Here is a 24,539-nt window from a genome sequence, read left to right as displayed (position 1 = left end):
GGTACTAGATAGACTGAATTTCAAAATAAGAGTCTTCCTTTGAGAAAAAAGAAGGCAAGGCAATCAAATGATTAGAAGAAAAGACATTTTAGTGAGATTGGATTATGTCCAGTGGCTACAGGAATGTTTTGCAAGCTTAGTAAAAGTACTTAGAAAAAATGCAGACCTATTAAAAAAAAAAAAAAGGCATACAAGTTGTGAAAGATATCAAGGAACTAAAAGTAAAGAATGAGGTTAACTATCTATAGATTGCACCAGTTTACTGAAATAAAGAATAACACCAGTTCCAAATTTTGTCATCGCAGAAACGGCTAACAATTACATGGCAGAACTGGGATAAAACCATCCTACACAGATGCCTATAGAACCTCGGAGTTCATACTCTCTGCCTGACCTGGATACCACTGAGTTCACATTCCCCTATGCCTGCACACCTGTAGTTAACAATGGACAATAATGTTTACAGGTAAATACGTTTAAATGTGACAGCCCTTCCCTGTGCCACGCTGAAACCAGCAGGACACAGAGCCCTGGCATCCTGGGCATCTCATCGGCCAGACGGACACAGCTGGACTGACATCCCCTCAGCTGGGTCGGTGCTAGAACCAGGACTGACTTCTTTTTCATCTTTCTTTAATTCATTTTCCCCTCTTTAATTCTTCTCTTCCCTTTCACCCTGCGCCTTTATCCAAAACCCAATGCCGTGTGCTTGTACAGTAGGTCAGGGACTATCATACTAATTTCTTTGCCAAGTGTGTAATTCACTAATAAAACTTTCTGGTTGTTTGCGACCCCTCGGATTTTTGTCGTTCCTTTCTACTAATGATAATTTACGAATCTCAGGCGATTATTTCCTTTAAGGGTGGATTTTCACAGTGGTACAACAGAAAATTCAAAAACTCATTTTCATAATTTACTGAGGGTTCTAAGTGTTTTTCGCAGCTTCCTTCACCTGCAGTGATAATTCTCTCTGTTCCCCCTATCAAAAGAAAATAAAAAGAAGATAATCAATGTTTGAGAGAACTTTCAAAGGAAACACAGCAATTCTCTCTGAGGCGACCCCTCGGCCGACGCGCTCCCCGCGACGGCCGCCGAGGGGCCCCGCTCCGAGCGCCGCTTGCCATTGGCTGCCGAAGATTGCCGAGTGCTCTCGTGCTCCTCCGGAGCGGCGCCGGAGGCGGCGGGGAGGGGAGCGAAGGGCTCGAGCACGGCGCGGTGCATTGTGGGGCGGGAGAGGAGAGTCAGTGCTCAGCCAGGGCCGCCATCTTGGCTGCGTCCGGACTCGCTCCCGCTCCCGGGGCCTGTTCCTTTTCCTCGCAGCGCAAAGCGGTGGAAAGGGAGAAGACGAAGGGCCCGCCAGGGCGGTGCTGATGCGCGCAGAGCCTCCTCGCACCTCTCCCAGGCGCCGCTAGCAAAGGGGGCGGGGGTGGTCGAGCGGTGACCGGCGCGGCCTCTTCTCTCCTCTGCCGGGATGGGTCGGTCCCGCAGCCGGAGCTCGTCCCGCTCCAAGCACACCAAGAGCTCCAAGCACAACAAGAAGAACCGGAGCCGATCGCGGTCTCGATCCCGAGAAAAGGAGCGGGCAAGGAAGCGCTCCAAGTCCCGGGAGAGCAAGCGGAACCGGCGCCGGGAGTCCCGCTCCCGCTCGCGCTCCAATACGGCCCCTTCCTCCCGGCGCGACCGGGACCGGGACCGCGACCGCGCCTCCTCCCCCCCCGACCGTATCGACATCTTCGGGCGCACGGTGAGCAAGCGCAGCAGCCTGGATGAGAAACAGAAGCGGGAGGAGGAGGAGAAAAAAGCAGAGTTCGAGCGGCAGCGGAAAATGTGAGCCCCGGGCCTGCGCTGGGGACGAGGGGGTGGTGAGGGATGGGGGAGGAAGGGAAGCGCTCGGTGCCTCTCTCTCTGCGCCTTCTCTCTGCGAGCTAGGGCCGCCTGCGGCCGGCTGCAGGCCTTTGGGCCTCGCTGCGGCCGGAGCAATGCCTGTTTTCCCGCCATCCGCCCCTCTCTCGGAGCCCGGCTCCCTCAGGTGCGTTAGGAGCCGCCCACTCGGGTGCGAGCCCCCCGCACGCCTCCTCCCCGGGGCCGGCTCTGCCCGCTGCCGTCCGCCGGCGCTGCTCTCTCCCTGCCGCACTGCTCCTCCTAAACTTCCCTGTGCGGGGAGGCCGCGGCGCCCCTGAGGCTTTGTGCTGCGCTGCCGCACGGCCGCCCCTCCCCTTCGTGGCGTGGAGCTGGTTACGCGCCGAGCGGAGGCATCTGGAGGTGCTCGAGTGAGGGTTTCAAGAAACTCTGCAGCTGCTGTATTAACGCTGTGGGATTACTTTCTTGCCAAATGGGACAGTGACATCCGCTGACTTGTTTCATTTGAAACCTTGCCGTTTTTTCAGTTTATGGGGAGTGTGGTTATTTATTAAGTCTGCAGATATAAATACTTTTAATAAACGATGGGGATGCAGTAATATGTTTAGCAGCATATAAAGTTATAAAACCGACTTTTATGCAGCAGAGAGAAGAATGGTTTGTAATCAGGCAATTCTTTTTTTTGAGCACTACCTTTGCTCATTGGACCACCTTATCCAGAAAAAGCACTTGTTTGTACATATGAAGCCAAGTGGTGCTGCTGATTCTCAGGTGGAGCTTTGCTTAAGCCATATCGTTCTCAGGAAATACTAGTTGGGCTTGGTGAGCCCAAGCTGTCACTTTCATTTTCCTTTGAAGATAATCACCTTTGCTAACTTCAGAGTTTTGACAATCAAAAACTTCCACAGTAACACAAACATGTGAAAACTGACATATTTTGACATACTGATCCTAGTTTCGTGGTTTAGAATTCAGTACCTAAATTGAGAAAAAATATTGTGTGCATATCTACAATGAAGAACTGGAATGTGCTTAAAAATTTAAGAATAGAATGAGTAGTTTATTCTAGTACTTGGGGGCTGGTTTAGTTCATGTGTAAGTAAATTTTCTATGTAAGTTAGCTTTGAAATTTTAAAAAGCTTATGAAGTCTCTATAGAAGGAATATGATATTTCAGCAATGCTTGCTACAGAATAGTAGACATTTGAGGAGGAACCAGTATTGGAAAAGATTGGGTATGGATGGAATTTTGATACTTCTGCAACACACTTTAAGCTAAAAAAAAAAAAGCAATAAAACTTAGAGTAGAGAAGTATAGTATTTTAGTAAGCCATCTGTAAATTGTGTTAGGTATGTTGGTATAGATTCATGTTAGATAAGGAAAGAAGTATTTCCTTTCTGACTGAATCCATTAGCAGACATTTTATACATTGGAACTGAATTTCTTCTTCTAATGTCTTGTTCAGATCTCAATACACAGCCTAACTTCAGCCCTTTCCTATAGTGCTCATTTCCTTGCCTTGCAGGTATAATTTTTCCCCTCAGAAGTTTAGTAAAATGTAAGCTGTTGCTTTTCTGCAGATTTCATACAATTAGTCTTTCAGAAGAAAATGGATCATACGAAAAATAGTCTTTTACATTAGTGACATATCTGTTGCTCTGGAATCATAACTCAGTAGGCCAGGATGATAAAATGATAAAATACTGTAAGTTCATGTGATTTAAAAAAAAAAATAGTTGGTGTGCTACAGAATAAACCACTAAGACTTATATCTCTGTTTATAATTTTATTTTCTTAATAAGGTCTAAGCCATTGTAATATCATTGCCTATAAGTCTAAAAATACGTTTGATTCATTTAATTAAATTTGAATGGAGTTGGTTGGAGTGAGAATAATGGAACGTGTGCAGGCACAGTGCTTAATTTGTGTGCATCATCAGTTGCTGAGGATATTTGAAAATCTATTTCCGATATGAATAAAGTGGTATTTTTGTAACTATGCACTCTTTATTCAATTTGCTAACTTTCCCTAGATTTCCTGACGTTAAATGTAAAGCTATGGTAGTTTAATAAAACATGAGAGTATGATTTTAATGACAATTTATTTTTCTGGAACCCTAGCCTCTTACGTATACTAAGCAATATTGGTTCAGGATGGTGAGAGTACTCACTGATGAATAAGAGGGAAGGGAAACCTTTTAAAATCATATTTATTTGACTGGGGTTGATGCATTTTTCTGGGACTATTCTAGGTTTTTTGTTTGCCTTACATTGCTTTGGGGTTTTTTTCCTGAAAAAAATCACTTCAAGTCCATTTTGGAAAGATGAATGCTGGTCTAATGTGCCCCCCGCTAAATTTGTTATCTCTTGAGGACTGTAAGACTAAAATTGGTGTTCTCTGGCCAAATTATTGAGTTGGGGATTCCAAAACTTTCTACTGAAGGAGATCCACTTAGTTCAGTAAGTGTAGTAGGTCCACGTAGCTCAGTAGTTTTGAAAAGATGGCACATGAGTAGGGGAAATTGGGAGCCTTTCACCTTTTATTTCCCATGGTTATCTAGATAAGTAATCCATACTTCACATCTCCTATTGCATATTTGAAAGTTGTGCCCTGGGTCATCTAAAAGTTGGTAAATTATGCAACTTATTTTTAATTAGTTGTTTTTCAAGTAAGATAGATTAGGAAAGATTTTCCAAATGAGATAAGAAAATGCAGTCATTCTGAAAATGACAGGATATTAAGATACTACAACAGTAGTTGTTCTTCTAAATCTTGGATTTGTGTTGCTGGCAGGCTAGAACAGAAGAAAAGTTTCATAAGATTGTTCTGTACTTCATGGAATATTTGAAATGGAAGTTCAATATCAAGTTTAAAACCAAGAATCTTCTCCCCAAAGCCCATAATAACTCCAGATGAATTGTGCTGCATGAAATACAGAGTATTCACTGCTGTTCATCCTTGGATATCTAATTGCCATGTTGCACTTGTGATTACTACCTGGAGTTTTTTCTGTGTGTGGTAATTAACCTGTAAATTTACCTGATTTTTGTATAATTTTTAATGAAAAATTAAAACAGTGATCAGGCTGAGTGATAATACTGCTGCTCAACTAAAATAAGGGCAAGACATTTGAAAATATTTCCAAAATTCTGAACATAGAAAGATGCAGTTTGCAAGGATTTATATAGTGCTTGGTATTGATATAATTTGGTTTTGATCATTATGGTAGAAATGGAGTCCTGCAATAAAAAAAAAAAAAAAAAGTTAAGATCTGAAGTTATTGGAATTTGTTAAGATAAATGATTGGATTACTAGATAACAGGTATAACACTTGGAATTCTAGGTAAAATCACAAATTTGAAATCACAAATTTTATTGCTTCTGTCTTCTGTTTTAAGGTACTGGAAATTGTTTGATGCCTCTAAGGTGGTGGCTTTAAGGCAAGATTTTACAGGATATTATTGCTATATATGGCTTAAAATTGAGACCATATAAACTCCTGAAGGGTAAATGATGGTCAAAGTTGGGTGGGGTTTGGATTTTTTGGAGGAGGGGGGCATGGTGTTGTAGATGTTGGTTTGGGTTGGGTTTTTTCTTTCCCCCCCCAGTTGTGATCAAGAAATAGTATGATAAGTTGTCCTCAATTTAGTCTGTTATATAGAAAGATACTAAATAAGGAATGGTCTGAATGGATTCCCTGTTATACTGCCTGAATATTCACTGTCTTTAAATGTAGGGCAAAATATTCTTTCAATATATAATCTATGTGTAGAACATTCAGTAGCATAGCTGATGGTGTGTGTTGAAGGAGTTAGTTTCAGTGCCAACGTTATTGATTAAAAATGTAATCCTCGTGTTTGCATTTTGCAGTCGTCAACAAGAAATTGAAGAGAAACTCATAGAGGAAGAAACTGCTCGAAGGGTGGAAGAACTTGTAGCTAAACGCGTGGAAGAAGAGTTGGAGAAAAGGAAGGATGAGATTGAGCGAGAGGTGCTGCGCAGGGTGGAGGAGGCTAAGCGCATCATGGAAAAGCAGTTGCTCGAAGAACTCGAGCGACAGCGACAAGCTGAACTTGCAGCACAAAAAGCCAGAGAGGTAACGCTCGGTCGTTTGGAAAGTAGAGACAGTCCATGGCAAAACTTTCAGTGTCGGTTTGTGCCTCCTGTTCGGTTCACAAAGAGATGGAATACAGCAAATCTAATTCCCTTCTCATATAAACTTGCATTACTGCGAAACTTAATTTCTAGCCTATTCAGAGGAGCTCACTGATATTTAAACAGTTACTCTCCTAAAACCTGAACAAGGATACTTGATTCTTAATGGAACTGACCTACATATATTTCAGAATTGTTTGAAACTTTTGCCATGGCTGCAGGATTTATCAGCAGTCCTTTCATTTTTGGGGAAGGGTATTAAAAAATATGTAATTATGTATCCTTCATTTGTTTCATTTTGTTTACCTAGACTGTAAGAGGCTTTTGCCTTCAGCCAGGCAAAAAGCAGGGTCCAGCAGTGAGCTGCAGTACCTGTCTTTAACAAATAGGTTTCTTATTCTTCATTTAAAATGAACATTTTCCTTGAGCATACATTGGACTAATTCTGGGACTTCGAGCATAAGCCTATCCATGTCTTCACGAAGGATCTCTGTCCAAATCATTATATCCATTTTTAATAACTACTAACAACTCCTTTTTTCTCCCTAGAAGTTATAAAAGAGCAGGTTGCCCTTGTCTGAAGTCAAGCTGAACGTGTGACTTGGGTTTTTGGGGCCTTTTTTTGTTGTTTTGTTTTGTTTTTTAATCAGCAGCTGGAGCAGAAGCTGAAAATGTCTTTCTGTGAGACAGTAATTTGCTACTAAAAGGCTTTGATGCCTGCCTGCACCAATCATTCCAGGATCCAGAAATTTCAAGACAAACTTCAAACCATAGAGGAAATTTGTGCTAAATAGTCATAAGTGTTAAATGCTTTTTTCACTCTGTGCATCCTACACAGTTCATTTTAAATTAATATTTTGATTGGCTTGCGAAAGGAGAGACAGTAGCATTGCAGCTTTCCCCTTCATACTAGATGTGACTTGTCAGTCACATAGTATCAAATTAAATGGAAACAAATGGAATGCTGAGTTACAATAAATACTAAAAAGAATGAATTAATTATACTTTTTTTGCAAATTCAGACTTTAATATCAGAGTTTAAGTTGACTTTACATGTTTGTAGTCAGCAAATTCTTCATATGTAGAGGTTTTCATTTGATCAGACGGATGACTTGTTTTTTTAAAAAAAATATTTTTGGTATTGTCGTCACGTGGAGAAGTCCCACCAGTTCCTTGTAATGCAGAACGAACCTCCATGCCTGGAGTGAAGTGTGCTAGCTAGTAGCTGGTTACTAGTCATAGTAAGAAGTTTTCATATGCTTGCTTTGTTCGTATTAACTTTTTTTTCTTACACAGACACAAACTTCTGGCTAACTTTAAATCTTCCAAATACAAAAATAATTTGGATATATATTATGTGAACTGAAACACTTCAAAATTTTTCACGCAGTCTTCATATTTGAGTTGCATAACAGAGTTCCATAAAATTCACCAAGAAAACAACAATTACAAGGCTTTATTTCCTGATCTTGCCTTCCCTGGACTCCTGAATTCCAAGTTCATACTGCAGACAGTTTCAGCTGTCTTAAAATTGTCAAAATACTGAATGTTAAGTCCATTCTCCCCATGAAAGAAGCCCATAGCTCCATGAAGTATGGATTACCATTTGTATTTTTCACTAACAGTAAATGTATTTTTCTTATTAACTGTTTGCCTTAGGAATGATTTACATATTTTTGTTCCTTCTTACCATAAACATCTGCATTCCTCAGCTCAGCCTTCCTTGTATGTTGTTTCTTTATAAATGGTTGAGCTGCTGATGCAGGTATTGCCAAGCTAACAGTACAAATCATTTTAAAGAGGAAGCTGGCGCGTATGGCAGCCGAGGAGCACACTCTGCAGGACACTGGACAAGACAGTAAATATTCAACTTTTAATGCTGATTAAAGGAGTATAGGTAAAGAATACGTAGGTATACTTAATTGGTGAGACAAACTATTCACTTTATTTATATTTTCTATATTACTTTTTAATTTGGTAAATACTATCCAGTTTTTGTAGTTGTCCTTGTTGATTTGTGTGATATTAAAATTCTAGTAATAAATTGTCAGGATTCTGTGATTAGGGAGGGTTTAGTTGGTTGCTGTTTGGACTGGGCGGGATGATTTAAATTGAGTGCTAGAAACCAGTTTTAGTGGCTGCACAGTTTACCGTTGTGAGGAAAAATAGGTGGCTGTAAAGCTGCCACTTTTAAGTCAGTTCACAAAAGAATTCTGAGAAAGATTAGTGAACATGCAGAAATGAGTATTTTACTTTACTAACATCTTGCCCTGTCCTCCCCTTTAGGAAGAAGAGCGTGCAAAGCGTGAGGAACTAGAGCGAATACTAGAAGAGAATAATCGAAAAATTGCAGAAGCACAAGCTAAACTGGTATGTGAAGGCGTAGTAACTGTTCTGTAGGGAAATACAGGTGTCTCTGCGAGATTTGCAACACAATTAAAATAAACAAATCAACCTTTTCTAGAGTTTAACTTGCCTATTGCTGGTTCCATCAGTAACGTTGCTCTCCTTCCCCTAAGCATGAAAGACCAGATCCTTAGCAGTAACACTAGGCTGGTAAAATATTTTGGATGCAGTTAATTTAGAGGGGAAATTGCTGCCTTCAGAATTTAAAAAGTATGTTTTAACTCAATCTCATGGGGAGGGTTGAAGTAAGTTTGCCAACATGTTCAGCTTTGTGTGACTGATTCTGTTTTGTTGAGCAGGACAAGTACAAACTAGATTTGATTCTAGTATAATGTTGATGTAGAAGTGCTGAAAGGGACTTTCAGCATAAGCTTAAGATGTGTAAGCGACGAAAGTCTAACTTACGTTGGTCTTCTTAAGCCCTTTTAAATCAGGTGCTTGCCACATGAAAACATTCAATATGATTTAGCTGATTCTAATCAATTGATGATAAGACAAACTAAGCTGCTTCTAAATCCTGACTGAACTCTGTCAGTTTCAATTGCCCAAGTAATTACACCTCTTTCATATAAAAATGAGGCTTCTTAAATCTTTTTCCTTGAACTACATCTGCTTTAGATTTCTTTCTGTTTTACCCTTTTCGCAACCTCTAATGGTAGAAACAGGACAAATGGAAAATTTAAAGTATTGACTGATGTAATAAGCACCTTTAGAAGACCACTGGGAGAGCTGTAAGAACCATAGGTCAATGTAAGGATTGACTAGTTGCAAATCAAGTGAAGATGGTTTTGGATTAGGAGGGGTTTTTAGATGGGTTTTGGAGCAGGGAGACTTCGGCCTGAAGATATGTGACTTCCTTATGTGTTACTGAAGTATGTTACTTCAGCTTGCATGTGACAAGTGTTGGGACATTTTCACGATGTGTACAATGTCTTCCTTATTTAAAATTTAATGTGTTGTTTGCAAAGCAATGCTGAAAAACTTGGCATGTAAGCACTCCAGATTTCAATGCACTAGCTATAGAAAGTTCTCAGTGTTTCTTTTAAACTCAATTCAAATAACTATTTTATAAATGGTTTCACTGAAACCAACTATGGCACCCAGCTCAGGCAGAACTGCTTACATACTTACACAGGATTCGACCTGTTTGGAAGTTAATATGGACTTGTAAATTGCTTTTATGACTACAAAATACACTGGCCTAAATGTTACCATTTTCCTATATAGGCTGAAGAACAATTGAAAATTGTTGAAGAACAAAGAAAGATTCATGAGGAGAGGATGAAACTAGAACAAGAGAGACAGCGTCAGCAAAAGGAAGAGCAAAAAATTATCCTGGGCAAAGGAAAGTCTAGGCCAAAACTGTCCTTCTCCCTAAAAAGCCAGGATTAAATTTCAACTCTGAACTCTTAAAAGAAAAAAAAGAAACAAACAAAAAACAACAAAAAAAGGAAAACAAAAACTTTGTATGGTAGCTTCATGTTGAAGTGTTTTTTGTTTTTTTTTCTTTCTCTCAAATTTTTTTTTGTCTTTTTTGAAAGTTGGAAAGTTAGCTTGTTCTAATAGGGGCTGTGCTCTGCAATTCTTATTTTTTTTAACTTCCATTAAGTTAAACCCTTATCAGATCATCATTGCCTTTTAGAGGATAATCTGTTTTCATCAATTTTGTTTCTGTATTGGTGGTCTGAAGCAACTCATGTCACTTTATGAACTGTGGATGATCTGATAAGGTTTTACTGACCTACTCATCAGAGTTTGACTCTGATAATTGACAGAACTTTTTACTGCGTATTGCTGACTTTTAATGTTTTTATTTTAAAGTCAGTAAATACATGAGTAAATTGCCATAGTATTACTGGACCTCTGTGGTTTATTGTTAAATCAGTGTCCTATGATACTGTCCCATTGTTGCGCTTGATGTTCCTGATACAGGTAAGGAAATAGTTTGTCATTTCTGCTATGAATACATAGAGAGAGTTCAGTATTGTCTCTGTTAGATTTGTTTTTATTACACTGACAGCATTCAACCAGCGTTCCCCATTGTGTAAATAAACCAATTTGCTGAATAAAGTGAAAGTCTTAAATTCATATGTTTTAAGTAAATTTTTTTAGTACACTTCTATAAACAGCTATAAGAGTGACAATTCACATTATTAAATTCAAGACTATAGTAATATTTTTTTAAATTTTGCTTTAAACTATTGTGGCTTCTACTTATAATGCAAAATCACACACAGTAAAAAAATCCCTGCAGTTGTGAATGTTATTGATGGCTGCTGCTGTTTTTATGAATGTTGGTTTTTGTTCTGACAGAGACTTATTTCAGCTGTAGTATCATGTTTAAATGCCTGTTTGGCTTACTGCACCCAGACTGATACTTCCTATACCTAACCCCTTCCGTTCACCTCATAATATAATATATTGTATAAGTTAAGGTCATTAGCATATAATGAATCTGATGCATCCTAAAGGATTTAAAAATGGAAGTTTCTTCTCCCAAAGGACTGGACTGGCTAGTATATTTGAACTGAAAAACAGAAAGTGAGATTCTGTCTAAATACTTTGTTTTAGCCAGAAAGCAACTGTTATACAGATCTTGAATATTATCCATTTATATATACAGGTTTTATTTTGAAAAATGAAACTACAGATTGAAAACTATATATATAAGTCCCCGTTTTTGTATGTAATTCCTCTACCAAAATCTAGATTACTATAGCTTGTCCAGTTCTAAAACTTTTTCCTGTCTGTGCAACATCTGTAGTAACCATAAAATGACAGTAACCATAAAATTACCAGTAGTTAGCCTGAGCATTTGAATGTCACTGGACAAAGCTGGAAATAGTTCCTGATATTCCCAAAGGATCTGTTTCTGTAGATTTAGCAAATTAAATATGGGAGCAAGTTGAATGTGCCACTGAAAGCAGTATTCAACAAGCTTTGTCTGAAACTGGGGCTTGGGGGGACAGACTGATATGTATCACTTTGTCCAGTATGTCAAGAAAATGTGAAGATGGTAAAATACCCACACTATTACTGTACTTAAATTTGTCTATATATTGTATGACAGAAGAAGGTTGAAAGTTGCTTAATGCATAAAAACAAAAGCTGAAGCCAAATAAATCATGTACATGACCTGTTGGCAGGAGCAGGCTGTATTTAAAGGTCAACTGATACCTGTATTTCTAAAGCAGAAAACATCCCCTGTTCCCTTATGAGAAACAAGCTATTAAAAGTCAATACTCAAAACAGACCTATGCAGTTTTGTTTCCTCTTCTAAAAGCAAGAAGCTAAGTAATCACACATACAGCTGTGGTATCAAGCATTTTGTTCTGCATCACCTAATTTGCTGCTAAAGAGCAACATTTGTTCTCTGCATGTAACATTGTGTAGGCTTAGATGTTACCAGGTTATTTTCAGTCCCACCTCTAGGATTAGATTATTTTTGGGACAAAATGCCCATCCCAAATGAAATTGCCCCCCCTACCATTCCACATTTCACTGCCTGTTTCTCTTTCCCCTGCCCTCAAAACAAAAAACAAAAAAACAAAAAAAAAAAAAAAAAAGGAAAAGCAGTTAGGTCGTTGCTTTGGTTTGGTTTGATTTCCTCTGTTGGGGTAGAACTTCAGTTGGTGCAATCTGCTGTCTCTTTGCTGTCCTAAGGCATTCTCTGTGTCAGATCTTTGTAGACCTGGTGTGGGTGAATGTTATGTTTGCATTGCTGTAGGGTTTTATTTTTAAAATTATTGTAGGACTTCAGAGATGCTGTTGATTTCTAGGAAAAATATAGATGCGTATAGTTTGGAAAGGGGGCAAGTTGACATTTGATGGTAAGAACTCAGGATATTCTTGTATTCCCGTACGACTTCACACTCTTTTAACACAAAGTATGCAGGAACATAGACTGACATGTAGTGTTTAAACTGTGAGCTCCCTGCATGTGTCTGCATAGAGAAAATGCTGTTGGTGATTGTGTTCAGTATTTAATTTCTATTTTATTACAGTTTGAAGTTTGAACTTCAAATTTTGGTTAGACAAATTCTGGGTTGTTCTGGGACTTTGTGTGTTGTTTACCACCCCAGGGAGGCAGGTAGGCATTTTTGTTGCCACCTACCTTGAGCAGTATTCATTTCCCTTATATGGTAACAGAAGAGATCTTAGTTTTCCCAAACTTGTTCATAAATGTCCTGGATAATTATTTTAATATGAAACAGTGCATCTGTCTGGCAAAGGTAGGAGCGTGGAAGGCCTTAGAACAGCATGTTAAACATGTGCTCTTACTTTGGTGATTTGCTAAACTGCCCTTTGAACTTTGCATGTTCATTTATCATCATTTTTCCAAGCCCAAGTGGAAAGCTGACTCCTGAGAAATGTATTGGAAGGACAGCATCATGCAGCTTAACAAAGCAAAGACAATTACATTAGCACTGCCAAGCAACTGCATTCGTATGTATAATCTCACTAAAGTATCAACAGTTCATCCATTCCTATCTTGTCTTGAAAAAGAAGACCTTTGATGTCTCCTTTGCTCTTGAGCTATGTGCCACCTCATACACTTCACCCTATCTATTGTCCTTCCTGACCCGAAGCTGATACCTCCCTCTTTGTGATGCTATTAACATCTCGGGAAAATGCCCTCAGGAATGAGTTTCTGCTGTTTTTTGCATGTACACCAAATATGGAGATGTTGGTTATTATTCACTTTTAACTGCATGCAGTATTTCATTAAACATTTTCAGAGCTTTTGGGGTCTTAGCTCTGTCATTACAAGGTCTCAACTTCGTGAAAATGCAGATGAAATTCAAGTCAATGAACACCTTCCAGGTTGTGTTACAGGGGGGATTCATTTCAGAAGAGAGCTGTGGAGCTGTCTGTGTGCCTAAGGCTCATTCCAAGGCAGGAGGATATGGTGAAGCGCCCAGGTTTCGGGCTGACGGGCCAGTCTAGCAGGAGCCTGAACCATGACTTTCATGCACCTCTGTTCCATTCTCATGCTGGTATTGCCACATGTGCATTTCAGGGTTATTCCACTCTTTCCATCCCACCATTTTGTTAGCCTGCAGAAGAGTGCTGAATTTCTGTTGACATTTCCATACCATACAGCCTCATGTGTACAATCATCTTCCATGGACTGACACTTAGAATCGAGGGTTATGCTAGCTCAGCATCAGCTCTTCTCCAAAGGACATAGAGATCCCCTTTGACAATAAAAGGCCTGTTCTGTAGCAGAAGCTTGATCCCAGGTCGTTTTTCCTACCCCTCATATCACAGACCATAGAATAATGTAAATATTTTTGTTTTCAAGGAGTGGTACAGAGAGTCAGCATAAGTCTAGTCAAACACAATTAAAAGACATGGTTTGGATGTATGAACGTCTTTACGATTTTTATTACAAGGCTGCTTGAATTCTGTAGTGTATCCAGGAGGAGCCAAACTCATTTTCTAAGAAACTATGTTGACCAAAACTACAGTTCTAAAATGGACTTGGTGAAGACAAATTAACATCTAGACATGTACTTACTCTACCATAAGTGCAGAAAATGCACTGTTGCAGTGTGAATTATGTATTAAGAGCTGTTGCAGGTATCTGGCACACTTGGCCTTTTGTACAAACGATAAACAATCCATTTAAGTGAATAAGCATCAGTCATGATCATTGCTCTTTATTGAATTTAGCAGTAATTGTATCCATTGAGTTATATCTTTTTGACTTTCAAAACTGGTATATTTTCATATAATGATGAATTATGGTGAGCTTTTCCACTTCAAAAATTTCATGTTTAGGCTGATGTTTAAAAGACAATCTGGGATTGTGGGCTCAGTCCTGTTCCCATGCAGATTATCTGCCCTTCATTATAGATTTTGTAGTACCAGAACCCGTATCTACCTAATTTTTGCCGACATCACTGCTGGAAAGAAGGTGAAAGAGGTTATTCAGTGATGAACAGAATTTTATTTTTTATCTTTCAAGCTAGTGTGAGGTACAGGAATAGAGGTTTAACCGGCACAAACTGCAAAGTCCCAGATATTCAGCGAAGGCAAGGGATAGGCAGGTCTCACCTGCTCGCTGGCAGCGCTCATCTTCCACCCGTCCATTAGTGCGTCCATGCCCGCCCGCCGAGCCGGGCCGCCCGGGCGCCGTGGGGCGGCGGCAGGATTTCCCCCCGCAGCCTGCTCCCTGTGCGCTCGTCTGTCAGGAAACCGCGCTCCTTGCGAAACCCGAAATGTCTGCCGGGACCTCCTCCTGAAACAGCCCCCAGAGAAGCGGCGGCCGAAGCCGCTTTCTAACTTCCGAGCACTTGTCGGCTTTTTTGCTTTGAAAACCCAGTCCCCAGCATTTACTCTCACGTTTCTCCCGTGTCCGAGGCGCTTCTTGGAAAGACAGGAGGCCGATGCAGCGGGCGCAGGGGTCGGGACCGGGGAAGGATTGCGATCGCTGCCCAGGGGCTCCGCGCCGCCGCAGCCCCTCCGAGCGCCGCCTGCCCCGCCCGGCCCCGGCCCCGGCCCCCGCCTCTTGGCCCGGCCCGGCCCTGCTCGGAGCCGTCGGTAACTGCGCGGCTCTGGAAGGGCCCTGCGGCCCGACCCAACCGCAGGGAGCGGATCCTCGGCCAAAAAGGCCGAGCAAAGTAGCCACCGAGCCCGCGTTTCTGTGGATATCTTAATCTTTATTGATTAGGTTATCTCGGAAGCAAGTGCCCAGTTTTGTCTTAGTTTTTACTGAAAAAAATATTTTATTAACTTGGATTTTTATACTCTTACAGTGTGCATCGGTAGGATGCTGGACAGTAGAGTAAAACAGCTGTATTTGCGTAAAAATGATTAGGCACTGGACAATAGGAGCCGTGTGATATATTTAGCTACGAGAGGATATTTTCAGACAATACCAGGGCTCTTCATTTCCTCTGGTTTACTTAAAGCAAGGATACGAAGAGTTAGAGGTCACAGTTTACTCACCACTTCTACAAAACACCGCTCGTAACCTTTTGCTTCTAAACAAACAGAAGCAGCAGCATCACGAAATTGAGGTAGACCTATTTTACACGTCTCTGTTGCTGGAAGCATTTATCAGGCTCCGTGTTTACATTGCCTCACGACCGGCTACACACCACACATTTGTTTAAAAGTTTAATAATTAAGTACTTTCCTCCCCTTGCTGGTGAAGTTCTCCTTTGATGCCCCTTGGTGTGCATAGATACCTAAGCTCCCACTTGAGTGCTAAGTTTCCGTCCCGGGAATCAGATCCTTTTCCACCAAATTGCGTCGCCGGATCTGCAATTCCTTCCTCATTGCAAATTAAATTTAATTAGCAGTTTACTTAAAACGTATTCGATGTTTTGTGTGAAAAGCAAACTGATTTCCTTGTTTTCTTGAGTGGTAGATTTCATTAGAGAACTACCGAACACAATTAACTCAAAATCTATGGGGCTTCGAGCGCGCTTCCAATTTCTTTCCTCTGTGTTGCGAGCGGGAGGAGCGGGCTCTGCCAGGCTGAAACACCCGTTTAGTTCAAAAGGGGTCGAAAGAGAACGCTGGGTTCCAAAATTTACCCGGGAAATAAATTACAGTGTCAGTTATTTTCCTTATAAGAGCTTCTTGGCGTTCCTCTAAAAGTCGGACGAGTACCATCACGAAGCCGAATTTTAAGCGAATACACATATTTCTTCAGTAATAAAATTATGCAAAATTGGCTCTTTACTAGGGTTTTTGGTAGGATGTTCTTTGCATGCCTCGACTAATAGGTAGGGAAATGGCAGAAAAGAGCGCGGCAATTTACTGGGGTTTAACTTTTAATCCTTTCTGCAGATACTATTTTGGCAAGCAATCCCTACTGGAAGAAATTCGGTAACCCCCTCGATTTCACAGGAGCGACTATGCCATTTACACCACCCCTGTTTAGCCTCGGTACGGCTCTTGTCGCAGACCCCTCGCGTGGGCCGCCTCTCCAGCCCGGTACCACCTCCCGGGGCAGCGGTACCGCCGCCCCGCTTGGCTTTTGCCGGTGGCTTTTGCCGGTGGAACGGCGTGGGCGCCGGAGCGGGCAGGAGGCGGGCGGGGGAGCGGCGGCGGGGACAGCCGCGGGGCAGCGCTCCCCCGGCGGAGGGCAGCGCCGGCCGCTAGTGGGCGCTGTGGCCCCGTGCAAGGGCCGCGGCAGCCGCGGCGTGTCGGGCTCCGAGCGCGGCGTCGGGAGCGCCCGCGAGCCCCCGGCGCCCTCCGCGCCTCCCGGGGGACCTGCGAGGCCGCGGGGAAAGCATCTCCAGCGCTGCCCGCAGGTAGCTCCCTCTGGCCAGAAAGTAATGATAGAATGAAATAAAAGGGCAAGGTGCCGTGTCATTGGGATACGCGGCGTCTGGAAACGAACTGTGTCCGAACCCCTTCCCCACGAAAATCTAGAGGGGAAGAAAGAGTCTCTGAGCAATAGCCAGAGAAAGGCGAGGGAATCCGCGGCCGGCCCTGGAGCCCTGCACTGCCCGCCGTTCTGCATCCCTCTGGAAGGTTCCGCATGTCCGACTCTTCTTTAATTCAGACGGCCCGTGACTAATTGTCGCGCAACCAGATAAACTTAGAAAACTCACAGAAGGGGGAGGAAGGGCGTGGGAAGGGCCGGTGGGAAGCTAGCGCGGAAGCACCCCCAGGCCTCCATCCCAGCAAGGAACCCGCAGAAAGTTGTGCGCGGAGCTCCGCGCCGGTGGAAACACGGCCCGGCCCTTTCCCGCGCCGCGCCGCGGAGGTGGCCGCTGCCGCGCAGCGCCTGCAGCCGCGCTCCCCCGGGGGGCTGCGCTCGCAGCGGCGGGCAGGGTGAGAGGGAGCCCCGCGCCTCCCGGCCCTGCCGCTCATCCCGCTCTTTGAACGGCAGCGTACTTGGGAAACAGTTTTAGCAAAGGCTGGGGTTTAGTGCTTATTTCTTTTATTTTCTCCTGATTTCGCTCCATCTGGGCCTGCCGCGCCCCCCGCACAGCCCCGCTGTGAGTCAGAGCGAGTGGACTCTCCCAGCACGGCGGGCAGCGGCCGCCCGCGGCGCGGCGGGGCCGGGGGGTGTTACCTGCCGGCCCGCTCGGCCGGGCTCGGCGCGGCCCCGCCCGCCGCTCGGCGGTAAGTGACAGGCGCGGCGCCCAACCAGCGCGGCGGCCCGCCGGCGGCCCTATGAGCGGCGGCGGCGGGGCAGCGGGGCCGCGCTTATATGGCTACGGCAGCGCGCTGCCGCTGGCCGCGCTCCTGCGCCGGGGACTCGCAGCGGCGGCATCGGAGGTTGGAAGCGCCGCGCTGGGAACGACGGTGGCTAGCGCCGCTTCTCTTCCCTCGCTCCATTCCTTCTCCTCCGCGGTGGGTTGCGCGTCGGCGCAAGTCCCGCGCCCGTCGTTCCTCTTGCTCAGTCAGCCGCCGCGGCGCGCACTGCAGGTCGCGCAACGGGAGAGGGACGATTTGATGCTGCGACCCCCCCACTCCCCCGTTTTGGTTTATTTTATTTTTTATTTTTGTAATCATTATTGTCCGTCCCTGTTTCTTTCCTTGCTCCGCTCCGTGGTCTTTGCCGACGACAAGGACAGCAGTGCCCCTCGGGGAAGCCGGAGCCCTGCGGATGCGTCTCCCTGGGACTGGGGGAGCTGACTCGGAGTGGATTTATTGACTCGCGGTTGCTTCCGAGCTGCCCGAAACAGCCCGAGCTGGTGCCCGTGCGGATTGCAAACTGCGGGGAGCAGTGAGAGACATACAGGAGGAGCCGCCCGCCGAAGCTTTTCCCCCCGACCGTTTTATTTCTCCCGCCGCCCTTTATTTTACCTCTTTTTAATTTATTTTTTGTTTTACTCCTTTTCACGCGGGCCTTAGACCTGTGAACGCGTATGGCGCCCTGGATCCAAATGGGAGTTGGCAGTTTGAGTGGCATCTTCCAAGGCAGCCGGGAGACCCCCACTAAGAGGAAGGACTAAGGCGTTTGCTTTTTTTTTTTAATTTTTTTTTTTCCTATTGCTGTTACTTCGGAGGTAGCTTGGATCTGACCTCACAGGAGATATTCCTACATGCGAGTGGCATACATGACTCAGTAGATCTGCTTGCAGTTCTCGCCAAGTGCATCGTCGACCCTTACTGATTTTTTTTTAAATTTTTTAAATTATTCTTTTTTTCCTATCAATCATCCCGGCTGTTGGGATACCGGGCACCCACCCTGCTGTTGCTGCTCAGGTGCGTGGGAAGGCGCACGGCGGAGTTGGCGAGGCTCCGGGGAGGGACTCGGTGCCGCCTGCGACCATGGCAGCGCGGAGGCGAGATGCCTCCGCCTGGAAGTACTGCTGGGGAGCCGTGATGGTTTTATGCAGAACTGCACTGGCGCGGTCCATCGTTTTAGACCCCATATATTGGAATTCCTCTAACCCCAAGTAAGTTTCCATCCCGCTCCCGCCCGCCGTCTCCCCGGGGACCGGCGCTGTCCTCCGTGCGCGGGGGAGGGACGGGACGGTGCCGCAGGTCGGCCGCCGGCAGACACGGGGACGGGCGGAGTGCGCTAGCGGTGAGCGGCGGCGGCGGGGGCTCCGGCCTGGCCGGCAGCGGGATCCGGCTCTTCCCGGGGCCGGTGGTTCGTGTGACGGCGGAGCTGCCCCGTCGCCCCCTGCCCCTGGCGGGAGGGAGGAGGGAGGACCGGGGCGGCGGACCGGGGAGTGGTGCGGCGCTAGCAGGATAAAATCTGCGGGCAAAGTCCGGGCTCGCCCGGGCTGGAACAGCGGAGGAGCCGGGCTGCGCTGAGTTGCCAGGAAAGGGTGATACTCTCCAACTTCTCCGTCTGCAGATGCAAACTCATCCCATTGACTCCAGCGAAGTTACATCTGCTTATAACAGGGCTAAATTTGGTTGTGGAGTTGATGGTATCAAGGCACATGTCAGTGAGTAATGAACTAAGCATTACCCATCACACAACTTTATAGTGTCATTCTTCATTAACAAACCCAAGCGAAAATGCACATGCGTTCCCAGGACTTCACTTTTAAAGCTCACTTTTAAAAGAGATGCGTTATCTTAAAAAAAAAAAAAACCCTCTTTATTGCTGTTAGAAAGAGGAACTTTTTGAAAAGTGGGCTGTTCTAAAGAAAAGTCTCAGGCAGTGATGTAAAGCTACTTCTCTTTTGTCTCCTTGGATTTTTGACGTACAAAATGGAAGTTGGCTTTGTTCACTTGTGAGAGCCTCTGAACTTTTGTGATTAGAATCACTAGTTTAGAGAACAAAAATCACGATAGGAAGAAGTAGGACTCTAATGAGTTAAGAGAATTTTAAAGCAGAAATGGGTTAAAATAATTTTTATATGCATGCTCCATCTTCAGTTATATATGTTTAAAATTAAATCATATGCAATGTGTTAATTGAATTTAGCGTTTCCCATTAACTCCAGTAAGTACATGTCTTGTTTTCCCGGGGGAGTTTGTAGAGGAAATGTTAGGTGGTGATGAGACAAGTATGAATGGAGTATTTCCTGGATCAGGGATTAATCCTGCACAGGTGGCAGGATCTCTAGGACTTTGGTGAAGATTTCAAAGTTTGAATTAGGAGTAGCATCTCAAGTTTACCAAGTTACCTTGCCTTAGTCATCATCTATTGTTGCTTTCACTAAATGAAAAAATCACTACAGACTTCTGCCTGTATTATTTTAATACTTGCTCTGTTTCTCTTTACCGAGAAGTTTCCTAATATTTCTTAGAGAAAAAAAAAAAAAAAAAAAAAAACTGGCAGGAGCGCGCTGGACTGCTCAATTCAAAGTCTTTATTTGTAATATTGATTGACAAATACTTATTTTGTATATGCATCAGGTGGGAAGCCTTTTAAAATTTACCTCCAGTCACTGGCTCAGCGCTTGCATGATGTTGCACAGCTGAAGCCTTTCTTTGGCTTAAGAAAGGCACGGCGTCACTGGGGAGGATGAAGCGGCCGGGCCGGTTATAAAGCGGGCTTTATAAGGCTGTTTAGGCTCTCGAAAGGCAAAGGCTGAGAGCCGGGGTTGCATTGCAGGAGTGGGCCTGCTGTGCTGGTGGAAAACAGCCTTGGCTCGGCCTAGGAGGAAGGGGAATGCTTTTGCATGGCAGGCCTCGCTGGGTTTGTGCCTACAGAGGTCACTCTTCCAAAGCAGAAGAGCCGGCTGCTCGGGGCTCTCCGCTGCCAGCCCCAACCTGCTTTCGCTTCTTTTTTAACTTACCTTGATGGCTTTTATTAGCCATCAGTGAAACGAAAGCATCCGAGCAGCTGAATTCAGCCCATCTCACGGAGCCTGGGGATATGCTTCTTTTGTCAAACACGATTTGTGTTTCCATTTAGTTAATTCTAAGCTGTTTGATTACAAAAAAGGTTTGAATGTTGTTAATGGTAGATGTAATGATAATATCTAATTACTTTTTCAACTTAAATGCACGCTTAAAAATAGGTTGTGTTGCTGATGTAATTGAATTTTCTTGAGTGATTCATTGAGGCTTAATCACCACAGTGAAGAAGTACACTATTAAAATTAGTCTTTTCAATTGCTGGGGCTAGTGATTTATAGGCCTCTTGGAGGCCTGGAGTTCGAGGAGGCTTGCAAATGCATTCCTGACACTGCTGCTGGCGAGGCAGCTCTACCTCTCCCAGCAGAATTTCTTACTAATTCTTCTCACACTTGTTTTCCTGAAGGATCCCGAATAATTTCTCCTTAGAGAAGGTTGTCCTCACTCTGGATTCAAGCTGATTGTTAGCTTGGGAAGTAAAGCTGTTGAATAGATCTTGGCATGGTATAATAATAAAGCTCCTTTCTAGATTTGAAATAATAACTATCTTTGATGCTGGTTAATTTATTCAGGGAAACTGTGCATTTAACTCTATTGAATGTCTCAAGGCAAAAATCTGCTGAACAGGTAGGCAGTTAAAATGGGAGAAGTTGTTAGGTTAATATAAAGTATGAAATAATGAATTTTAGGTTAAGGTGAGTGTGTAAACTGAAAGGGAGCGTTTTGCACTGAAGTCTAGGGGTTATAATTTCTAGCAGGTGGCTGGAATGGAGAGCATGCAGTAGCTATTGGAACACAGATCTCCCCTCCCTGGTCCCCCCTTATCTTTTTAGAAATCTGCTTTATTGCCTTGACCAGATCATGAGATTGAAGTGACCTCCATAAAATAATTATACCTGTGATTATATTGCTTCGTTGTTTTGGATGGTCTTGGCATACTTTAAAGACTTATCTGAAGAACTTTTAGATCATCTGATCTTGAAAACACAGAGGAAAAATAACTCTAGGTTTAACTCCTGTTGACACCTTTTAGTGGGAGAATTTCTGCCTGTGTTGTTTCTGCCAAGACAAGAAATGTATGCAGATAGCATGGATTACCTCAGTTTCGCCTCACAAGGGCTCTGCACTGCCTTTCACATGCAGGACCAGAGTAATGTTATGGGGCACCTTTCAGTGAAGTAGTAGGGAAATCTCATTCAAAAAAGCATCACTTATGTCTAATCGTCACTATTTCCCTGTGTGCTATGGGCCAGCGATCAAGGCGGGTCTCCTTAGTGACATGTGGAAGGTTATCCTCATAAGTGGTGCCTTTGACACTGATTAAGTTAGATTATATAGCTGTTTTTCTCTCCCTCTGATAACCAGTTATATATGGGATATTTCACAGCTTGCCTCTGAATGAATGCTAACATGTCAGAAACTGATAAAATAAACTACAATTGATGACCCTGCTAAATGTTCTATTCAGTAGTGTATAGACTAGTCTGCTTCTCATTGTATCTGAAATTCTTATTTTTGTAGGTAAACAAATGCACATTCACTACCGATTGAATAGCCCCTTGAACTATGCTCTGCAGTTTGCGTTTGGGTTAATCTTGTCGGTTTTAATACAGAGGGAAAAAAAGGAGAAAGCACCAGGGGTGGAATTGTTAGTGCTTTCACATCCACATTCCTCACATTTTGTCAGGATGATAAACTGTAGGTAATGGACAGCCCTTGTTTCACAGGACAGGCAAGCCAGCCAGAGCACAAAGAGCTTGCTAAAACGATATCACACAACATGTTTGGGAGGCTCTCAGTTAGACAGGAATTTATTTGGGAGTCCTGTGCTATGGGACTACACTTTCTAACCTATGCAATTACAGCTTCAAGCTGAAGAAACAGGAGTGGAAGGTTAAAATTGTTTAAACACATGCTCCTAAATTGTACCCAAAACATAGCTGTTGACACTTGGCGTGCTAATAGATGGAGCAAGTGGTGGCTCCCAGTCAGTCCATTTGATAGTTCTGGCATTTGTAGCCAGGTCTCTGAAGCACAGGTGAATTAGCAAAATGATTTCAGAATAAACTGAAGGCCGATTTCTTGAGCTGGTTATTTTCCCCAGCCTTTCATAGGTAGAATATAATTGCTATATTATTTATAGTAATTATGTTAAAGCATGTTATCTGTAAGCTGTGCTACGTTATTTCACTTGGTTTAATGAAGTAATTGCCTTTAGAAAGGCTGTGACTAAAAGTCATGCTAAAATCACTTAAGTTCTCCCTCTTCCCACACATGAGAATGCCTTCCTCTGGGTTTTTTTTTTCCTTCTCCTTTTTTTTTCTTTTTTTTTTTTTTTTTTTTTTTCCTTCCCTCTTACGTGTTTTATTGTAAGGAGATCACATTGCTTGAGGTGTGACACTCTGGATCCTCTCAAATTCGGCCAAGGTTGCTGGCCTGGGAAATGAGGAGCTGAGGTGGCTGCTCTGGCACGCTGGCATGGACAGGCCTTTCAGCCTGCGCAGCAGCCACAGGCAGGCCTCCTTTGGGGACCTTTTTTCCTTTATGATCTGGTCTTCGTGCATCGTGCAAACCTGCAGTACTTGAAAATGCTTGTTGCAAATGAGAAGAAAGTGTTCTTCTGAGAAAAAAATTAGTGATTAAAATGTTATTCATGTGTGCCTAATGTCTGTCTGCCTTGGCTTCTGACATAAAGAAACCTGTTTTTCTGGTCATTTATCATACATCTACATGGATTTGCTTATGAGCTCATTCTTTGTGAGGCGTTGTGGAAACTTACATAGGAATGTTAAACTGCTTGAAATATTTTGATTAAAATACTGAGTGACACAGTACGTGGACTTTTAACTAACACACTGTTGTCTTGAAGGAGGGGAAGTTTTTGTGGGGGGGTTGGGAAGGGAGCAGCAAGGGAGAAGAGTTTGTGGAGGAGTTGCATGAAAAAGCAGAGGAAGGGAGGATGGCAAATGGACAGTGTTAGAAGGGCTTGGAAAAATCTCCTGTGGCTTCATTGTCTCCTTAAAGCCAGAGAGCACAAAGACAAATGCAGTTCAGCCTTTCTCCCATGATGGAAAATGTAAACCGTTGACACAGCTCCCATGTTTAACTTGTTTAATTCTCATTTTAAATTCAGTACTATACCAGCCGTGTGAACTCTGAAGATTTCTTTAGTAATCCATTTTGTAGTTCCGAATCAAAAACAAAGTGAAAAGGTCTGACACAATTTGCTTTTATTTTTAGGCAAATCAACCCTGGTCATAGTTAATAAGGGGATTACAACCCAGACTAGGTCTTTACAGATGTAATGTAAATCAAGGGCAGAGTATAAAGAAACTGATCCCTTTTGATTGAAGTATGGTAAAAAGGCATAGAGAAACTAGCAGCAGTAATCTGATTGTATGGCAATAAAACCACCATTTTCTGTCTTTCAGATAAAAATAATGTGGTAAATCCATGCAGTTCATAAGATGTAAAGGCAGATAAAGGGTGATGCCATGGCAACATATAGATTAGCTTGATGTTAGAAATGACACGTCTCTGAAAGGGGTGTTATAAACTAAGGGCCTTGCTCCGGGCTGTAAGGTATTATGTGAAAACCGCACAAAACTTGGGGGCCGGGATTAGGAACTATGAAAGGCCTACTTGTGGCTTGGGGTGGTTGGAGCGGTGAAGAAAAGCTGCTCAGTTCTTGTTCATTGGTGGTGTATAATATGGTAAAGATAGATTTCATTTACTGCTTTTTGCCGAGATGGGGGCCGATTAAAACTTGAGATGGCTGCAGTTGTGAGGTGTGGAAGATTCTCATTTTTAACTCCTGCCCTAGCAGCAGCCTTTCTGAAGAATTGGCTGCACTTGGGATTTGTTGCCTTAATCTGTTTGGG

General features: G+C 43.4%; 2 protein-coding genes and 1 long non-coding RNA gene across 3 annotated transcripts in view; all 3 read left to right on the top strand.

Moving 5' to 3' along the window:
- Window positions 1-24,539, top strand: part of LOC132070254 (uncharacterized) — a 1,108,023-nt gene that overhangs the window by 698,150 nt on the left and 385,334 nt on the right. The gene's annotated exons all lie outside the window — the stretch shown is intronic.
- On the top strand, window positions 1,240-10,509 carry ARGLU1 (arginine and glutamate rich 1). The gene is made up of 4 exons (XM_059467005.1): window positions 1,240-1,827; window positions 5,731-5,956; window positions 8,302-8,385; window positions 9,649-10,509. Exons 1-4 carry the CDS (start codon window positions 1,472-1,474, stop codon window positions 9,811-9,813), a joined length of 831 nt encoding a protein of 276 aa, XP_059322988.1. The 5' UTR covers window positions 1,240-1,471; the 3' UTR covers window positions 9,814-10,509.
- EFNB2 (ephrin B2) overlaps window positions 17,697-24,539 on the top strand; it is a 46,234-nt gene continuing 39,391 nt past the window's right edge. Inside the window, exon 1 of the mRNA XM_059493897.1 lies at window positions 17,697-18,794. Within this exon, the coding sequence (XP_059349880.1) occupies window positions 18,667-18,794 (128 nt within the window). The 5' untranslated portion in view covers window positions 17,697-18,666. The remainder of the gene's footprint in view (window positions 18,795-24,539) is intronic.

Source organism: Ammospiza nelsoni, chromosome 2 (assembly GCF_027579445.1).
Source record: "Ammospiza nelsoni isolate bAmmNel1 chromosome 2, bAmmNel1.pri, whole genome shotgun sequence".
NCBI classification, from domain to species: domain Eukaryota; kingdom Metazoa; phylum Chordata; class Aves; order Passeriformes; family Passerellidae; genus Ammospiza; species Ammospiza nelsoni.
Note: the sequence above shows the minus strand (reverse complement) of the source record. Positions and strands in the feature narration are given on the sequence as shown.

Excerpts from the sequence above, each read along its gene's own strand:
- ARGLU1 (XM_059467005.1), top strand. The coding sequence starts at position 1,472 with ATGGGTCGGTCCCGCAGCCGGAGCTCGTCCCGCTCCAAGCACACCAAG. Across the intron at positions 1,828-5,730 it reads TTCGAGCGGCAGCGGAAAAT|TCGTCAACAAGAAATTGAAG; the intron begins GTGAGCCCCGGG and ends TGCATTTTGCAG. Across the intron at positions 5,957-8,301 it reads CAGCACAAAAAGCCAGAGAG|GAAGAAGAGCGTGCAAAGCG; the intron begins GTAACGCTCGGT and ends CCTCCCCTTTAG.